The sequence below is a fragment of the Nilaparvata lugens genome, chromosome 1 (assembly GCF_014356525.2).
Source record: "Nilaparvata lugens isolate BPH chromosome 1, ASM1435652v1, whole genome shotgun sequence".
Lineage (NCBI taxonomy): Eukaryota > Metazoa > Arthropoda > Insecta > Hemiptera > Delphacidae > Nilaparvata > Nilaparvata lugens.
This window is the reverse complement of record NC_052504.1, coordinates 64,148,766-64,168,377: the sequence shown is the minus strand read 5'-3', so window position 1 is coordinate 64,168,377 and position 19,612 is coordinate 64,148,766. Positions and strand designations below refer to the sequence as shown.

At 36.1% G+C, this 19,612-nt stretch overlaps 1 protein-coding gene across 1 annotated transcript in view; it reads right to left on the bottom strand.

The window, feature by feature from the left end:
* LOC111050423 (lymphocyte-specific helicase-like) overlaps nucleotides 1-19,612 on the bottom strand; it is a 73,542-nt gene that overhangs the window by 29,573 nt on the left and 24,357 nt on the right. Inside the window, exons 7-8 of the mRNA XM_039439387.1 lie at nucleotides 19,371-19,553; nucleotides 7,211-7,437 (exon numbers count right to left, since the gene is read on the bottom strand). Coding sequence (XP_039295321.1) covers nucleotides 7,211-7,437; nucleotides 19,371-19,553 — 410 coding nt within the window. The remainder of the gene's footprint in view (nucleotides 1-7,210; nucleotides 7,438-19,370; nucleotides 19,554-19,612) is intronic.

The following is a 19,612-nucleotide window of genomic DNA, read 5'->3' as shown; positions in this document are numbered from 1 at the left end:
CCAACAAGAGAAATCCTCCGCTAGCTCTACCGAATGAATTGTTTCGTGTTGCTTTTCTCTGTATAATATTAAATGATTCATATCCTGTAATTTTACCAACATCATTGCTTGACCAAGTTTCGCAAAATCCCAGTATACTAAACTTATTGAAAAAGTTCAATTGTGCTTCATCCATGCTATATATATTAGAAATTCCATGACAGTTCCAAAAACTTAAACAAAGATTACTATTACCTTCTGTGGTGGATCCTCCACTACCCTCGGCCCCTGCACAATCCTTATGCTACGCTATATCACTTTGTGCTCGTTCTTCGTTCGCCTTGCTTCCGCGCGCTATCCAGCTGCGTATGTCGCCGCTCTTCGTTGGGTGCTTCCCTCTTGCTCTTCTGCTTGGTGTTGCTACCGTCTGCTGGGAGGTGTTATCGTCGTCGTTGCCGTCGCTCGTCCTCTCTCGGAGCCGCCACATGTTCACCAACCGTTCGATGCTCCGCAGTCGCTTGGATTGCTGCTGCTGCTGTTGTTGTGGCTGCGCAGCTGGACACTCCAGTTGTTGAACAGGGCTCTCAAGTTGCGGCTCTCTATTGTCCAGTTGTTGTATTTGACTCTCCAATTGCATCAAAGCTCTCTCATCTCTGATAGATGTGGGGTATCCACAATTCAGTGTCTAAATATAAGAGACACCGTGCTGTTCTGCTTGCATGCCAGATATCCAGTTTTATTGTAATCACTGTCATGATTTTCTAGAATGTGATTTTTTAATAGTTTTATTAGTTTTGGTTTACCTTGATGTCTATTAAAATGTAAGCCGTGTCGAGTATAGTCTGTAATGTCAAAGTTGCTCAAGTCAAGAAGTTGCGTATTGGGCATTTTTACAATTTCTTCATACATCCATGAGTTGAGTTTATCCACATTCACATTCATTAAAGGTTTGTCGTATCTGAATGGGATTGATGATATGACTACTTTGGTGCGTCTAGCAGTTCCACTTACTTTACTCAAATCAAGGTTCGTGGGCTGAACTGTTTTATTAACGACGTCATTTGTACCAGCTAAAATTACTACCATGTCATTCAGGTTAAAATCCTTTGCGAGAGCGTCAATGTCGCGTGTCACTTCGTTAAAATTGCATCCTGGCTTGGAGATTGCGGTTGCTTCAAACCCACTTCCCTTCACCTGCTCATTCAAGTCCCATCCAATGTCTCTCCCATGACTATCAGACACAATCAGTACTCGTTTTACATTATTTTTCAAATTTTTTACCGTTGATTTCTTCTTATAATCGTTTACCAACTTTTCATCTCGTTTTCTTCAACTTTATTGGCTGTGTGTTGTGATTTACTTTTAAGGCCCGACAAAATATCAAAATAGTTATTAATTGAAACGGTATTACTATCTCTTGGTGTCCTATTGTGTTGAGTGTCGCCTGGAGAGTAAAAGTTTCTGAAATCGGCAATATCAGCCTCTAACCTCTATGCCATTTTTACCCCTTAAAAAACTATTGTCTGCGTCAAGAACCTCTATTGATGTTTTCAAGCTGTCAATAGTGGAAATCAGCTCTATTCTTTCATGCTCCCAGCGCTCTTGTCCCCCCCCCCCCGTAGTTCCCTCTCAAGTTCATCAACTCTAGATTTAAGCACAATTATCTCTGTGTCCCTGTCCCTTGAGTCCTCAAAGCCCAAGGAATCACTGCCAATAGAAGATCGGGTGGTAGACAGAAACATATTATTATCCCTATCGATATCAGAATCCGCACTCATTATATCATTCGTGATGATGATCAATTAGTTGCAAATATAGATGATGTAGAGTAGATAAGACAGGAAAAGAAAGCCACAGGAAAGCTGTTGAACGATAACAGTCGTGAACGAAGCACAGAGTTTAATCAGATATCACCTCAAAAAGATAAGAAAGACGCTGTCACCACTGCAACAGGTGTATCGATAGTACACAGTCTATTGCCGTACTTTGTTCAAATTTTAGCGTCGGTAATTGTCATAGAAACGCAACACGTGACCAGTCTATATAAACAGCTGTAGGTGCCGGCTTTTTGACTGCCACCCACCCCACTCACTGTTATCTCACTATCACTGCCGCGTCCTACTGTCTTAGATAAACAGATACATTATAGTCTTAAAGTACGGTAGATCCCTTAACGAAAACAATACAACAAGCGGAAACTGGCAAAAAGAAAGATGGCTCGCATCTACGAAAGAACAGCGTCTATGCTTCACCTTCAGCAAGTCAAACCACTCACCAGCTCACGCAGTCCGAATACAAACAAAAGGTACCTCACAACTCAACTATACCATAGAACAATAACTCGTTGTACGAATTTGCAATTAACCACTAGAAATTACTAAAAAACACGGAGCAAGTCACTCATGCAACCAGCAGGGCAGCTCAGTGCAACCAACGTTTATTCATAGAAAATGAAGCAAATGCTCCATATTTTAGTAGTATAAGCAAATGCTCAACTTTATACATATGGCCCAATGTGACGCAGAAGATTTTTATACTGAATTGCAAAAAAATATGAAATGGGATAAACACTTGGAAAAACTTATAAAACAGCTCTATCATGCACTTTTTGCACTGAGAACTGTGAGGACTGCATCCACTATAAAGACAGCTCAGAAGGTGTATCAAGGATATTTTTTAGCCCTAATACGCTACAGCATCTTCTTTTGGGGGAATAGTAAAAATAATTTATATAAAATATTTAAGATGCAAAAGAAAGCTGTTCGTGTTTTGGAGGGCTTGCGGCCATCCAATTCATGTAGGCTCATTTTTAGAAAATACAGGTTTCTCACGGTCCCAGCATTGCACTTCCTTGAGACTGTAAATTTTGTCTTCAGAAATTCAGAGAGATTTGAGGGAAATGTAGTTTGCCATGGCTATAGCACAAGAGCAAAGAGTTCAGCTGTATATCAGTACCCCGCTCACAGACTGACACTTTTGGAAAAAGGACCATATTATTCGGGACTGAAGCTCTTCAATTGTCTACCTGAAAGAATACGGTTATGTGGTAGTCATAGGCTTTTCTTGTCTTCAATTACTAATGTACTTGTGGAAGCGTGTCCCTATACAATGGAGGAATGTTGTGGTGCCTTCATACTTTGAGTTTATACAGATGCATACACTTTGCATAGAAAAAATGTTCATGACATGTTACATGCCACTTGAGCTCTGCTCAGATTTGTGGCTTCACGTAACAAATGACAATAATAATAATAATACTCAATAATATTTTCTTCCTTCATACTACGCACAGACCGTTTAACCTTTATCCGAGATTATTTTACCCTTGTTCTTTACGAAATCAAATTGTTGCAATACAAGATGAAGAGCCAAATGATCAGAAACCCACGTTTTCACTACATCACAAGGGAATGAATTTGATTTCACATTGGTGAAAATATTACCAATGCAACTACCCTTATCTCTATTACCCGGTCTGGTTGTATCACTGTAACATGCTTGTAGACCAAACAATAAAAGACGATTTTCCAGGTCGATCACATTTGAGCATCTTTTCTGAAAATTAGTGTTGAAGTCACCTCACAAGACTATTATTGGCATTTTATTTGATCAAATGCTCCAGAGCACAAGCCAAAACATCCAAGAAAATACAAAAGCAGCTTTTGTTATTATCAGTTGTAATAGAACTACATAATTTTTATTATTTGTCATGAATTTTCACAATGAATAGATAAATTGTTGACGACGGTGAAAATTCATGACAAGTAAAATTATGGAAAAAATGAGAGGCCCTAGTCAGTCGGTTACGAGGACGGGACCTGGAGCTATCTACAGCAGATAATCGGGCCCGGCTCTACCCTTCTTTTCCGAGACACCATTTTCCTGGTTCAGTGAGTTCAGTGAGCTAATATTATCAATTTTATTATTATTTATTATTCATCTTTTTTTATTGAAGGCAAATCCTGTAATTATTCTATTGTTTGTTTAAAAAGTTTTCTCAATATTATTTTTATTTAAGTTTCCAGTTTCATTTTGAGTTACAATTTGATTAAATCGATTACTTAGTTCTCCAAAATATAACTGTTTTGTTTATTATTTTAAAATATAGTTCCTTTCTCATGAGTTATAGAGTTAGATCAATTTAACCTCTCGCAAGCCAAGCGATTCCCCTATTATAAATTGTTACCATAATGTCTAGGGTTGTTCTCACAACCTTATAATACCATCACAATACCATACATAATATAACCCCAATATATGCCTTATTTTAAATACCCCATTACATGGTGTTGGGCGTCGTTCTCATGAGAAAGAGTTTATTAATTGACAAGATTAGCCTTCAAATTATCTATTGACATTTTCATTTCAGGTCATTATCATAATTATTATATTCTGTGTTTGATCTCGTATAATTATGTCCTCTATTCTCTCAACGTACAGGGTAAATATGATAATTGTTATTATTGTTATATTGAGATGAGTAGCTCTAGTTCTAGTGACTCTGAACAATCACCTAGTGAATTCGAGGTTTCATTATTACGTTTACCTATTGATTTAAAAGTAAAATCTCTGAATAAATCAGAATTATTAGAGCTAGGCAAACAGTTAGGTATTCACATCCCTCAATCTGTTAGTATTGGATACTTGAGATTCGCTGTTGACTTGGCAAAAAAAGTTTGTATTTATGTGGACCACGATTCAGGAGCTAGAGATGCTCTAAGTCGATTACTTAAGTTAGGGTCCCTGTCTCAACGCGATCGTATTATCTTCCCTATGTTAGCCGATTACGAGCGAATAGTAGGCAAGCTAGGCAGAAATCAAGAACCCATCTACGACACAGTAGCTCCCGATAACTTAGCAAATATCCTAATTCCAGAAAATAATATGGCAGGGAATGATAAAAGACCCTTTGCGAAACCCGAAAGCTATGGGGGTACAAAGAGTGAAGACTTCAACGAGTGGTTGAAAACCTTCAATAGGGCAGCAAAAATAAATAAGTGGGATGAGGATGATAAAATCTTGTATTTACCCCTCTACCTCAAGAAAACAGCATTGGCAATTTTCGACATATTTTCGGATAAAAATGAAAACGCGACATTTCTTGATGCAGTAGGCCACTTAAAAAGTAAACTTGTAGACCCTGTTCATGAAGAGACAACCAGACAAAAACTCGAAAACAGAAACAAATTACCAACAGAAACATACACAGAATACACAGCAGATATAATAAAACTTTGTCACATTCCTGAGCCTCAAATGTCAGAGAAAAGAATAGTAGGATATGTTTAGAGAGGCTTAGACGTAGGAGCATTGCAACATGTTGCTTTCATGGACAATGCATCAGTTGAAGATTTAGAGAAAAATCTCGCCAAATATGAAAGATCTCGCTTCCTTCTAGACAAAAAGTTAGGAATGCATAATGCTTCAATCGAACAGCCTGTCCAAAAAATAAATGTAGTAGATACTTTAGAAAAGAAATTGAACGATCTGAGTATTGTGGTGAAAAATTTGAGTAGAAATGTAGGTCAATCACAAAATCCCAATCCTAACAGACCGTTTAACCTTTATCCGAGATTATTTTACCCTTGTTCTTTACGAAATCAAATTGTTGCAATACAAGATGAAGAGCCAAATGATCAGAAACCCACGTTTTCACTACATCACAAGGGAATGAATTTGATTTCACATTGGTGAAAATATTACCAATGCAACTACCCTTATCTCTATTACCCGGTCTGGTTGTATCACTGTAACATGCTTGTAGACCAAACGATAAAAGACGATTTTCCAGGTCGATCACATTTGAGCATCTTTTCTGAAAATTAGTGTTGAAGTCACCTCACAAGACTATTATTGGCATTTTATTTGATCAAATGCTCCAGAGCACAAGCCAAAACATCCAAGAAAATACAAAAGCAGCTTTTGTTATTATCAGTATTTGACCTATACATAGATACTACAACAGTGTTTTGTTCCTCCAACAATACAGCCGCAAGTTCAATGCTTCAAATCAGCTTCTTCATCTCTATAATTGGCTTCAATCTTTTCAAAAACAGCTTTTAAAATAGTTTTGCTATTACAGGTAGAAGCTAGATTGGCCTGTATGATGTAGCATCATGTGGTGGTTTTCCTGGCTTTAGAATCCTGACTTTTGCAACTTTCCAGTAGTCAGGGACATATCTCAGCCTGAAATGCATTTATGAGGAATTTACACATCAAAAGAGCCTTCCTTGGAAGCAGTTTCAATACATCACCAGTTATGAGATCAAAACCTGATGCCTTCCTGGTTTGATGCTTCTTTTGATCATATTTTCCACTTCTATTACAGTTACAGGTTCGATTCTTGCTGATTCCTGAACAGTATGTGGCAGATGTTCATATTCATCATAGCTGAAATTAGATTTGATTATGTACTCCAGGTGATTGGCAAACCTAGCTGATTTTTGATTGCTGTTCCTAGCCCATGTACCATCCACATGTTTAATAGGTGCTCTTAGTAGCTTTCCATAGAGAGTAGTCAGTACTTTTTCATTAGTGAGCTCATTCAGGTACTGAGAAAATGTCTCCTTTTTTAGATTTTTCATTTCTCTACTGAGCTACTGAGATAAATTGTTCAGCAGTCTTTTGGATCTCTAGTGTTCTGCCATTTCCTTCTTGCTCTTCTTTTTTGCAATATCATATTCTTTAATGCTGAAGGATAGTTGTTGCCTTGAGTCCTCCTTCTTATTTCTGGTGAACATGCCCAGGCTGCTTGCTGAATGGAGGTCACAAATTTTCCAATTTCCACTTCAAGCTTATCTCAGCTTGAGATTTATGCTTTCCTCCAATAAGAGTTTAAAATGTCCCAGTTTATAAATCTACTGCATAGAAATAGAGTAGGTTCACATTCTACTAGACTCTCACTTAATATGAGTATAATTGGTGAGTGATCCGATGTTAAGTCATAGCTGTCTTCAATTTTGATGTAGTTTGTAGAGATAATGATGAAGAAATCTATCAGATCTGGCATTTTACCTGTGTTAGTTGGCCAGTATGTATATTTCCAGTTGAGCCGCAAGGATGAGATACCTATGAAATCCTATTCTCAACACATGATAAAAGTGCAATTCTGTTATTTATAATTGAGTTCGAATAGAAGATAAATACAAGATAATTGAAGAGCAGTTAAGATGAGAAGTTGGAGGAATCATGATCATTTCAATTCTTCAAATAGATTTTGAATTCTACGAACCTGTTTAGCTGTGTGTCCTTGTTTTTGATACTATGGCCTTCATCCACAACGATGTACTGCCAGTTTATGGAACACAAAGTTTCCTTCTCCTGTAAAGGAACTTGATAAGATGTCACAACCACTGGCAGAACGGCTGTCAGTTTATCGTTAATCTTAGTGGCAGTTTTAAGTTTCCTGCGTTGTGCTTTTCGTTCTTCTGCACTGCCATAGAACAGAACCACAGGAATCTGAAAAATATAATTAAATAATATAGATTATCATTTGTTATCATTAATGAATCAATGTCGTTCCAACAATAGTTTTATTAAAAACAAAATAATTTGCTTTGCTTTGAATTTGATGCCCTACTTGATTGATACACTTCGGTCAGAATAATTGAATGAATGAAAATCATTGATGTTATTAATGAGCAATGCTGATCCTGTCAGCATGTGAATCTCACTATAGCGCTCCTTTCACAATGCCTTTCATTAACTAGTCACATTTAGTCACTTAATAATTACTCAATTATGAATAACATGAATGCTAACGATGCAAACAATGCTGACAGTTGAGTTCAAACTGAAACATTTCTGAGAGGCGAAACCAATTGGGTTTATTCTAATGAATCAATTAAATCTGAAAGGTGAAATAATATTCACCTTATGCAGAATAAAGAATATTGACAGGAAATAAGATTAATTTAATAATAATCTTATAATAATTATTAATAAAATCATTGATTTAATCACAGATTGGGGTCGCAACCGATTCGACTGAACAAGAATGTGGGTTCACTGATGGATGGGGAAACTACATACTACTGAGAACTCACTCACTTTTTTCTATAGGGATACTGATACTTTAGTACTTGATAACTGTTATTGTTTTTCAATAGCTTTAGTAAACCTTTTTATCTAAAAACATCCAACACTTCTTTAATTATTCAGAGCAAACAATATTTTTAAACTCATAAAAAAATCATATTTACACTTTACACCACAGACTACACAAGAGTTTTTTCAACGTTCATTACTTCAGTTAAGGTAAGTTTTGCTCGGAGCGGCTGTAGCGTCTGACGCAGAGCGACAGACGCCAAACGATGATCACGAGGCTATTTTGCTCCATTTCAGACTTTAGCGTCCGCGACTGTAAAATCCTGACAGTATTGCTGGTGTTGTGTTGTGTAAATGAGTCTCTCTCGTAACAGGATGAAGTATATTTTGAAGTAGATGATGTATGAGGAAATGGAGGACGAAATTATTTTAAATTTATTGGTTACTCCACGGAAAGTGATCCAAAAGTTAATTACAAACCACTCACGGATGGAAGAAAATAAATATTGAATTGAATGACTGCCTTTATTTTGACCTAGGAGGGCGAAGTTAGGGCGCAGTCGGCCCTCTCTTACACTTAATCCTCCAATACAATACTGAATTATAATTTAACAACGATACTCAGTAAAATAAAAGTGAAACAAAACAATATTTTTTATGGGAAAATAGCAATAATAAGTGGATTAGTTGAATAAAGTTGAAAGTAGAGCATTCTTAATATATAAAATGATAAAGATCTGTCCTATCAAAGAAGCAAAGAAAAAAGAACAATATGGCTACAAACCTTATAAGCAAGATGAGAAAAATAAGGAAATTAATATTAAATACTTCTACCATGAAATTATCTCTTTACAGTTTTCTTTTAAAGTTGAACTTAAATTTTCACTAAATTAGCCTAATTAATTTTGAGACTGAATATAGAAGTGCGCGTGCACCCCCCCCCCCGCTAAGCCCAGCCACACCCACCACCCCTGATCAACCGAAAGACAGTCGCTCCGAGCCGACGACTACCCTCAATGCGCTTCAATTCAGCCGGCAATGAATTCCACAATCCACAAGCTGTCACAAGAAAGGACTTGTTGAACATGACTGTCCTGTGAGTTGGGACAGCCAGTAGATGGGATCCATGCCGTGTACCACCCCGACCGATATCACTCAAATATTGAAAATCCTCCGCAATATACTTAGGAGTTCCAGTTTTTAAGGTCTTATGCAGAAAAATAGCTGCATGAAGCGCCCTACAATCATGCAGCTTCATGAGATTAAGTCTGTCAAAGTATTCAGTCACATGGTCATCACGTCTCAGGTTGAAGATGAAGCGTACACAGTAATTGTGGGCACGCTGCATCCTCTGTAAAAGTTGAACTGTCATATCAAGAGTCACAATGTCAATGTCAAGTTCTCAATGTCAAGTTGAGAATTGGAAAAAATCAAGGTATTGACCAACATAATCCTTGTGGAGAAAGGGATACAGTCTGCAATCTTTTTCATAATGCCCGCAATGACTCTATTGCAAGTCAAGGTCACATGATTTGTCCAGTCCAAAGTCTTAGTCATAGTGAGTCTCAAATTTTTAACATCTGAACTGTACTGCAATTGAACGTTGTTGATTGTAATGTATGGTCCATTTGAAAAGTCAAGTGTGTTCAAGAGTCTTGAGTAGCCAACCATAATCACCTTTGACTTTGTCTCATTAACTTTGAGTCCATTATTTGTAGACCATTCGATAACCCTGGCCAAGTCAGCATTGACATCCTCTACCACAATGCTGAATCATTTTTGTTGAAATGTTTGTAGGTTTGAAAATGTTTTTATTCGGAATTTTTAGATTGTCAATCGCACAATTTGATTTGGCCCGCTGATCTTTGTAGAACTCATGCTTCAAATCCTAGAGCGCAGGGTGTGAAGCTACCGCCTCAATAAATTTATCGTCTTTCTTCACAAGAAAACGTAAATTTTACGGGGTCTAGTGCGCGATGATCGCTTCGCGTCAGACGCTACAGCCGCTTCGAGCAAAACTGGCCTTTGCCTCTTCAAGATGGTCACTCTGTATAAATCCAGTCACTAATGAAACATTTAACCGGGAAATTTATGCAGACATGTGAACAGGCTTCTACGCATTATAGCTGACTTACAAGAGCAGAAGAGCACATAATCTACAGCAGAGTAGTTCTAGACTGGTACTGGCAATTACGGTTTTCGACTAGTGAAGCATTGAGAATGTTAGTAGCTGGCTCAAGTCCTTCTTATATGATTCTACAAGACGTATTTATGAAATTAATTAGTTCCATAAAGAAATAATAAAAAGATCAGAGAGAACAGAGGAATCCTTATCAACGAATGGGAGGATCAACAAACGACACAAATCAGGCCCCAAAAGGCCGGAATAAATGTTATTGAATATAATATTGGAATCTTTAGCGATTCATCTCTTAATATTAGAAGACCCACATAGCAAACTTGAGTAAGAATATTAATATAATTAATATTTAGGATTAAACATTAATAGGATTTATGTGATTTTATCACTTGAGAGAACAATAAATCCTCAAAATTATAATATGGCATCCCTGTGGAGCAGCGAAAGTGCATTTCAGTACACTAGAGAAATATATCATTAGGATATAATACTATCAAGTAACACTATTCAAGAATTGAGCTTTCTTTTCCACTTTCGAAACACCACGTATTTTCTCACTTCGGCACTTATTTACATTTCAAGTATTAAGAATTTTCTTTTACGTAATGACGGATTTTTCAGACCTTGTTTTTTGAAAGACGAAGATATGATTCTATCTCACGTATCTAGAATAAATGTTTTCCGCAAAATCATTTGTATATTTTAGGGCCAAAACTATCTAATAATTCAAGAAGAAAAACTTCCCTCACCAAAATTATGAAACCATGATTTGTTTAAACAATATGAATTAGACAGCTCGCTTCAATTGCTATATCAACATTTGTGATTGTAGGCTAAACTTGGCAATAATTTGCTTCCTCAATCATTATTATTGTCTTTTTTTATTTGACTTTCAACTTTAAGTCAAACTTCCAACTTCTTTCTTTGTAAAGAGTATTTTCTTATCAATTTTTTCATCATTGTGCTGCAATGCAATGGTCACTGCTAATCACTATAATTTATTTTATAGTGCTGTATTATAAAATGTATACTTGAAAGAAATTGAAACTGACAGCGTTTATATGGGTACGCGATTGTGCCACCCCGAGTATTTGACACCCCGACTACTTGTCCCCTTTTACAACCGGCTTTTAGGGGACAAGTAGACGTGAGCCACACCCGTCTAGTTGTATCCTTTATGAGGAGGAGACAACTAGTCGGGAGGTAGCACCCTGTCGCGAGGCTGCGAGGTGTCAAGTTGTCGTTTACGGTCATGACTGTTGGCACCTTTGGTCCAGTAGGTGTCAAGTAGTCGGGGGGACAACTTGACGGCAATTGTATATTTTTACGAGGGTACAAGTTAGTCGTCTATGGTCATACCCTCGACTCCACTCCACAAGAAATCACCATTCCAGCTGGCTCTTCGTTTGAAAGTTGGAAAATGAAGACTAAATATCAAGTTCTATATGAAAAGGCATTAAGATTCCTAATTTTGATATAATAAGATATTTTCAACATCATGTCTTTGTGAGTGAGCCTTTTCAACCATGGTGCAATCAAGAATAAGTATAGAAACAGACTGTATAGAAACAAGTGTATATAAATAATTATTTATCCTCATATTAATTACCAGACTTCATGTAATACCTCAGTTGATACCAAAACTGATAGCTTCATCTGCCATATCATTGATGGATGAAAATTTGACAGTCCTAGCATTAGGCTCAATTTACTCGTAAACGGTGCGTCTGACGGGAAAATATAACGGTAAATTAAATATGATGTATCAGCTGAAATCATGTATCAGCGCATAAAGCACAATCTGTATGATAACTCCCATAGAGCATCAACTTTTTTAAATGAATAAAATTTTTTTTAGAAATAGCATGCAATCAGTTCCAGCTAACTGAGTAATAATCATAAGAATATTGCTCTCTCATGCACTTTCAATGTTTTTTTTGTATCCTGAAAAAGATGGAGCATTGATTCAATTTTGTTATCCAACGAACTTGACCTGTATAAAGGGTTCGAAGAAAACGTGTTCAAAATTTAAAGCTGTGTTTAAAATTTAAATTTACATCTGGTTCAGTCATCAAAAGGGCGTATTATTCATTTTTTTCTGTTTTCAACCAACTCGAAAAAATTTGTCCTAAAAATAGCAAAGACGGAGAATATCTCCCGAACCGTGCGTTTGACGGGAAAGTGTTACTGTACCAAAAGTGCTTAGAATTCTACATCATAACCAGTAATAAAAATTGTTTGATCCCTCCTCCCTACGCCGCGGGGGTGTAAGTTGTGCAAACTCTGTAGGTGACCTTGACGCCGGCGTGCAAGGTGTCATGTAGACGTGAGCCATCCCCATCTACTTGTCTCCTTTCTAAGGAGGTGACAACTAGTAGGGGGGACACCCTGACGCGAGGGTGCGAGGTGTCAAGTAATCGTTTACGGTCATGACTGGTTGGTACCTTTGGTCCAGTAGGTGTCAAGTAGTCGGGGGGAAAACTTGACGGCAATGGTATATTTTCACGAGGGTACAAGTAGTCGCCTATGGCCAAAATGACCAGGTGTCAAGTAGTCGGGGTGACAACTAGATGGCTACCCGTTTATATCCAATTATTGCTGCAGTATAATTCTCAAAAGATTATTGTGATGTTATTAAAAGGCAAAATAACATTTTTTGCCTAAATGCATGCGCTCTCGGCTTGTGCGTGGGTAATAAGACGTGATAGGAGAAATGAGTGGACCATGAGCTTTAGGTGGGTTCCGAACCACCGGGAAGCGATTTTCAAACTCATAGATGGTATGAGTTCATAAATGGAGTTCATTTTCATTTTCAATACCTGAACAATAATAAAAATGATGTCGGTATTAGAATATCTGAAATATTAAAAGATTGAGAATAGACAATATTAAATGATATAATTATTAATCAACGAAAATCCTAAATAAATGCTGAAAATCACCCCGAAGACTTCTGCTACTGCAGACATTGACAACAGGGTTATCAGCTAGATGGAAATTCGATGAGAACTACTATCCAAAAATTTATTGCCAGCCCGGGAATCGAACCCGGTACCTCCCAATTGCTAGTTTGGTGTAAGGGTAAGCATTCCTGACTAGCAATTGGGAGGTACCGGGTTCGATTCCCGGGCTGGCAAATAAATTTTTGGATAGTAGTTCTCATCGAATTTCCATCTAGCTGTTTACCCTGTTGTCAATGTCTGCAGTAGCAGAAGTCTTCAGTTGCGTACAGACTCTCGCTCTGCTCCGCAACCGAACGTCACTCCAGCAGAGCGATTGATGATCGACCGGCGAGCAACAGTGGTTCGACCGGGGAACGCGAGAAGATCTAACATCTTCCGTAAGGTTCATGATGGGTACGTGGGCGGTCCGACTGTGGTTCGATGGTGGAACGAGGGCGGTACGAGGGAGGAGCGTGCTCGGTGCGGGTTGGAAGCACGAATATGTGTACGCAGCTTTCGGTGTGATTTTCAGCATTTATTCAGGACTTTCGTTAAATAATAATTATATATTAATTAGCATTTGAATGAATGCATTCTCTATTTAATTCCATCAATATTGAAACGAATTTTGATTATGAATCAAATTTAATTTCCCTTTCATTTATAATATGGCAAATAAGTATTAACATTTGAGAAGAAGAATAATAACAAAGAGAGCATTTATTTATTTGTGCTTACTCAGCCAGCTGTGGGTGAGCACCCAGCCAGTGCGAGGCATTGGTAGAGGGGAGAAATCATTTTCTCCTTATTCAGTTGCCAGCAAGCAGCCCTAGGTTTAACAACTACTCCACGATGTGATTATTCACTTCAAGTTTCTTTCTTTCTATTTTGTTAAGTGATTTTGAATTTTTCGACATATGAAGATATTTGTATATAAGCTATACTCAAACCCGCTATTGAAGCGGCCCATGTTTGTGGCAAACTAATTTACTACTGACTATGGAAGAACGATCCTTGTTAATGCCAAATCAATCCACAATTAATTATGAATAGGAGACAAGGGACTCCAAGTGCATCATACGAGGAACAGGTTAAAACGGATATGGAGGATAGGAAATAATTGCCAAGCTGTGTTTTCTTTTAAGCAATTATGGAACATCTTTACCAAATACTCTGTGACGTAGCTCGGTACCGAGATAATGTGACAATCAAATTATATTTTCCGGCATTGAGATTCATGAAAGACTTAAACAAATAAATGGGCCCATCATCAATTGAATGAATTTTTCAACACCCAAGTGTATCATTTCCGATAATGCTTCAATATTCACGTCATCAAAATTCAAAAACTTTTGTTTCCAACTTGGGATAAGACATAGTACTACAAGTCCATTCTACCCTAACCCGAATTTAGCTGAGCGTTTACATAGAAATCTACGCAGTGCTCTGATAGCTTTTCATGCTACTAGTCAAAATAAATGGGAGGAAAGTGTGACGTCATTTCTCCAACTAGCATTTAATTTAGCTAAACATGACAGTACAAATTGCACCCCATTTTCATTGATGTATAGATTCAAACCAAATCATCCACTGCTGAATGTGTGGCACATCAACGAAATCCTTCCAGATAATTTCAATGACGAAACTATGAAAGTTTGGAAAGATGCAAAGGAACATTTGCTAAAAGCTCATCATAGGAGGAAACAAAATTATGATAAGACTAGAAAGGAAGTACCATTCCAAACAGGAGACTTGGTTTGGCTCAGAACGCACATTTTAAGCGATGCTGTAAAGAAAATCTCTCACAAGCTGAGTTACCGTTGGGCCGGTCCTTATGTGATTAATCGTTGGCTGACGGAAGTGACAGTAGAATTACTTGATCCGGAAAACGATAGAATTTTACAGAAGGCACATGTATCCCAAATTAAGAAATACTACCCTAGAGAAGAAGAAGAAGAAGATAAGAACGGATGAATGAAGAAAGAATATTAATGTAAAATGATAAATAGTAGAAATATAGTTTCAAAATGGAAAATCATACAGGCAACATTCAGTAGGTAATATCTTTGCAACGCAGCAGATAATAGGTTACTTTACTAATTCTCATTGACCGTGACAATGGAAAGTTCTATCGAAACAATAATCACTAAAGTTGAAAAATTATAAGTTGATTTAATATGGTGAAGTGAACTATCTATTGAAATCGAATTTATCTTTTTACCGATTAGTTTTGTCTCACATCAAATGATTAATTTATGTTGTATATATTATTATCAATATTCCGACTTATACAATCGGCAATATATGACTCAACAATCAGGCTAACTGATACTGTTTATGCTTTCTGTACTATGAGCATTTTGTTCTGTCTTCTGAAATCAGGTTATAAGGAATATTTAAACTTATTGGATAAGATGTATAAATTAAAAAAATACCTTAAGGTATTGATTTTTCAGTAGAGGTTCTTATGTGAACGATTCATATGTTTAATGATTCTTTCTTACTGATAGTAGTATGGCATTATTGAAGAAGTTTGTAATTATATTTTAGCCATCATGATTAGATATTAAAAATTAAAAAAAAATGTTTTTGTACTCCTTGTAATGTAGCTAATTAGTTAGTTGAGAACAGACGATAATTATTAGGGATCATAATACGTATTATTATTGTATTTATCAGTTTAATATTGTCCATCCTATGAAGGGAACACCATACGAAAAACATATGGGAATTATTAGTTCAAATTCAAGTTCAAGTAATAAGTTTGAGTAGAGATAATAGATAGTAAGATATTGGATATAAGATATTGAGATGATAGTAATTATATTATGAATTTATGGACATAAGATATGAGATTCTGAAATTTAAGGCATGTTTCACATAAGTAAAGAGGGGGAGTGTGAAACGAATTTTGATTATGAATCAAATTTCATTTCCCTTTCATTTATAATATGGCAAATAAGTATTAACATTTAAGAAGAAGAATAAGAACAAAGAGAGCATTTATTTATTTGTGCTTACTCAGCCAGCTGTGGGTGAGCACCCAGCCAGTGCGAGGCATTGGTAGAGGGGAGAAATGATTTTCTCCTTATTCAGTTGCCAGCAAGCAGCCCTAGGTTTAACAACTACTTCACGATGTGATTATTCACTTCAAGTTTCTTTCTTTCTATTTTGTTAAGTGATTTTGAATTTTTCGACATATGAAGATATTTGTATATAAGCTATACTCAAACCCGCTATTGAAGCGGCCCATGTTTGTGGCAAACTAATTTACTACTGACTATGGAAGAACGATCCTTGTTAATGCCAAATCAATCCACAATTAATTATGAATAGGAGACAAGGGACTCCAAGTGCATCATACGAGGAACAGGTTAAAACGGATATGGAGGATAGGAAATAATTGCCAAGCTGTGTTTTCTTTTAAGCAATTATGGAACATCTTTACCAAATACTCTGTGACGTAGCTCGGTACCGAGATAATGTGACAATCAAATTATATTTTCCGGCATTGAGATTCATGAAAGACTTAAAGGAATAAATGGGCCCATCATCAATTTAGAATAAGGTAATTGTCATGTATATGGAATTTTGTAAAGTGGTAATCTTTTTTTTATAATGAATTTCTAAACATTCATTGTGTTTTATTGAATTTTTCCTGAATTCATTCCATTAGATGAGAATACCGAGTAATTAGTAATATTAGGGTTTCCTTAATACTGATTATCAATAATTTATAAATTACTAGCAAGAACCCGTGCTTCGCAAGGATCTATTTTAAAACTTGACAAAATGAAAACTTGACGTAATGAAATTTTTAAGAATTGAGAATAGGCCTATAACCATCCTTGGTTAATTAAGAATCTATAAGCAAAATTTCAAGTTAATTAGTCCAGTAGTTCAGACGTGATGATGCGTCAAACATAATTTTCCTATCCCGTACGTGCATAAGCCAGCTCTTTACTTTATATAATTATTATAGATATAGTTAACGACTGCAAGAGATAGGACTGTGGAACAGAATAGTGGTGAAACTATGATAGCGCCAGAAGTGTCTCAAACACAATAGTAGGTACTACATGAACTTTTTGATAGTGATTAGAAAAAATGTTAAAACAACAGAACTGAATCCTTATCATTCTACCTTCATTTAGAGAGGCTTTTGTTTGAGCCGAATGGAAATCTATTTATAAAAAATGAATGTCTGTTTGTGTGTTTGTTTGTATGTTTGTTCCCTGTAGACTTGAAAACTTCTTGACATAACGGAATGAAACTTTGGGAATATGTTGTGTGAATATTGGGGATGGTTTCTGGACAGAAATTTTAATAGGGGGGCTAATAATAATTATTTATTAATCCATTTTACAGACATATGATTACAGTTCGCTCCACAATATTTTTGCTATCCATCATAAGTGGAAAACATGCGAACATGAATACAGAAGTATCGGCAATTTTTTACTTGATTAAATTCATGTTTTGAAGAATTCATTGTTACGATTGATAAATTGATAGGAGCTTATAAATATTTTCTAATTCAAATGAAATAACTTCTGAAAAAAATAATGATTGGATAAATACCAATATTGAATTATTGTTGACCAAGAACTCAGTAAGTACATAGATAATTCATTCAACTAATTCTGTGTTGATAAAATTATAATCATTTTCTCTATTGATAATCAATTTCATCAACTAACTGGAAAAAGTTCTTCAATTTTCCTGAATTTATTAATAGAATTATATAAATCTAAAGTGTAGGTCATATCTAAATTCACAAAGAGTTCGATTCTTGTTGGCAAGATAGATGTTATTCAATGCAGAAATCATTGTTATTTTACTAAAAGATAGGATAAAATTTCTCTTTCAGGGGGAGTTTTGACAACCCACAAAACTCATTTTTAATTTGAAGAAATAATATCAAAAAGGTGCATATATAGGACCTTACTTTTTTGTTCAGCTTGCCAAAATACACCCCTCATTTTAATATTAAAATTTTAGACTGACTGTACAGTGAGTCAATCATTCTATCAAGGCTTGAATAATTTTGAAATTTAAATTAAATAAAAATGGTAGAGAATATTATCATGTAGATATCAACACCTTTATTTTAAGACATATTAACTGCATGCGTTTCCATATTGCCGATACAGCATTGGTAAAACTGTAGACGTTTATTTAGCAGTCTCAAAAAACTGTTCTAGCTGAGAAATTAATAATACCTACATGCCACGTGTAGGCTTATACATTGCATCAGGAAAACGAAGTTCAAAACTATGGTTTTCTCAAACATATGTTTTTGAGATAATTTCTTTGATGCAGCTGTTTCACATTCACCATTATAAATTATACAGATTTTGTGAAAATAAAAATATTTATTGATTACCAAAACAATACTATTATTATATTAATGATAATAATTAATTATTAAAACAATACTTTTATTATATCAATAATAATAATATTATTAAACCTATTCATCAATTATCAGAACAATATTATCGAGGTTGAGTGGAATCAGGTAGAAAGCAATAATAGAATAGATGTTCTTTTTTGAATTTCTATCATATTATTTTGTTATTTCCAATGATTACAACATATGTTAGAATATCACATGTCAATAAATAAATTACCTCATTTCCATATGGCACTCCCCTTACCATGTTCATAACCTTACTTAATAGGATCCTTTTTCATCCTTTGAAACCCTTAGAGGCAAAATATCTCAAAATCCGTTCTTAGTGCGCGTCTAGTATGTTTGAAGAATATTTGTGCAAAGTTTCAAGTCTGTAGGACAATTAGTTTGAGGTGTAGTGTGATTTTACATCAAAATTTTCGAAAAATGCCCTCTCCTGGACCCCCCTGTGCTCCTGATCGAAATTTTTCTGCTTAGATCTAATTATTTTCCGTAGCTGAACAAAAAAGTTCCTCATGACTTTGCTGTGCAATGAGCGGTTAAAAAAGTACAAAATGTTGGGGGGGCCCAGCTCCCTCAGGGGGGCAAATTTCTGAAAATCCTTTCTTAGTGGATGTTTTCAGGCTACCATAAACAATCGTGCAAAATTTCAAGTTTTTAGGCTCAGTAGTTTGGGCTGTGGTGTGATTTCAGTCTGTCTGGGCTTAGCCTTTTATAAGTATAGAGAAGAGAAGAGAAGATTTCAATATTTTTAGAAAATCGTTGTCTTAACAAATTTTTTTTTAATTCAAAATTTCTTTTCAAAACCCATACGACAGCGATTACAATATTAAATGAGGTGACATACCTCGGGAGCGAACTTCTCGAACTCGTGGAGCCAATTGCTGAGGGTTGAGAGCGGCGCCACGACGAGGTAGGGCCCACGGATGCCCATCTCAATGAGGTGGCAGAGCAGCGATATCACCTGAATCGTCTTGCCCAGACCCATCTCATCAGCCAGGATGCCGCTCACTCCATTCTCGAACAACACCTCAACAAACACAGTCCAGTCAACACTTATATAACAGCTATCCATTATATGGTCACATT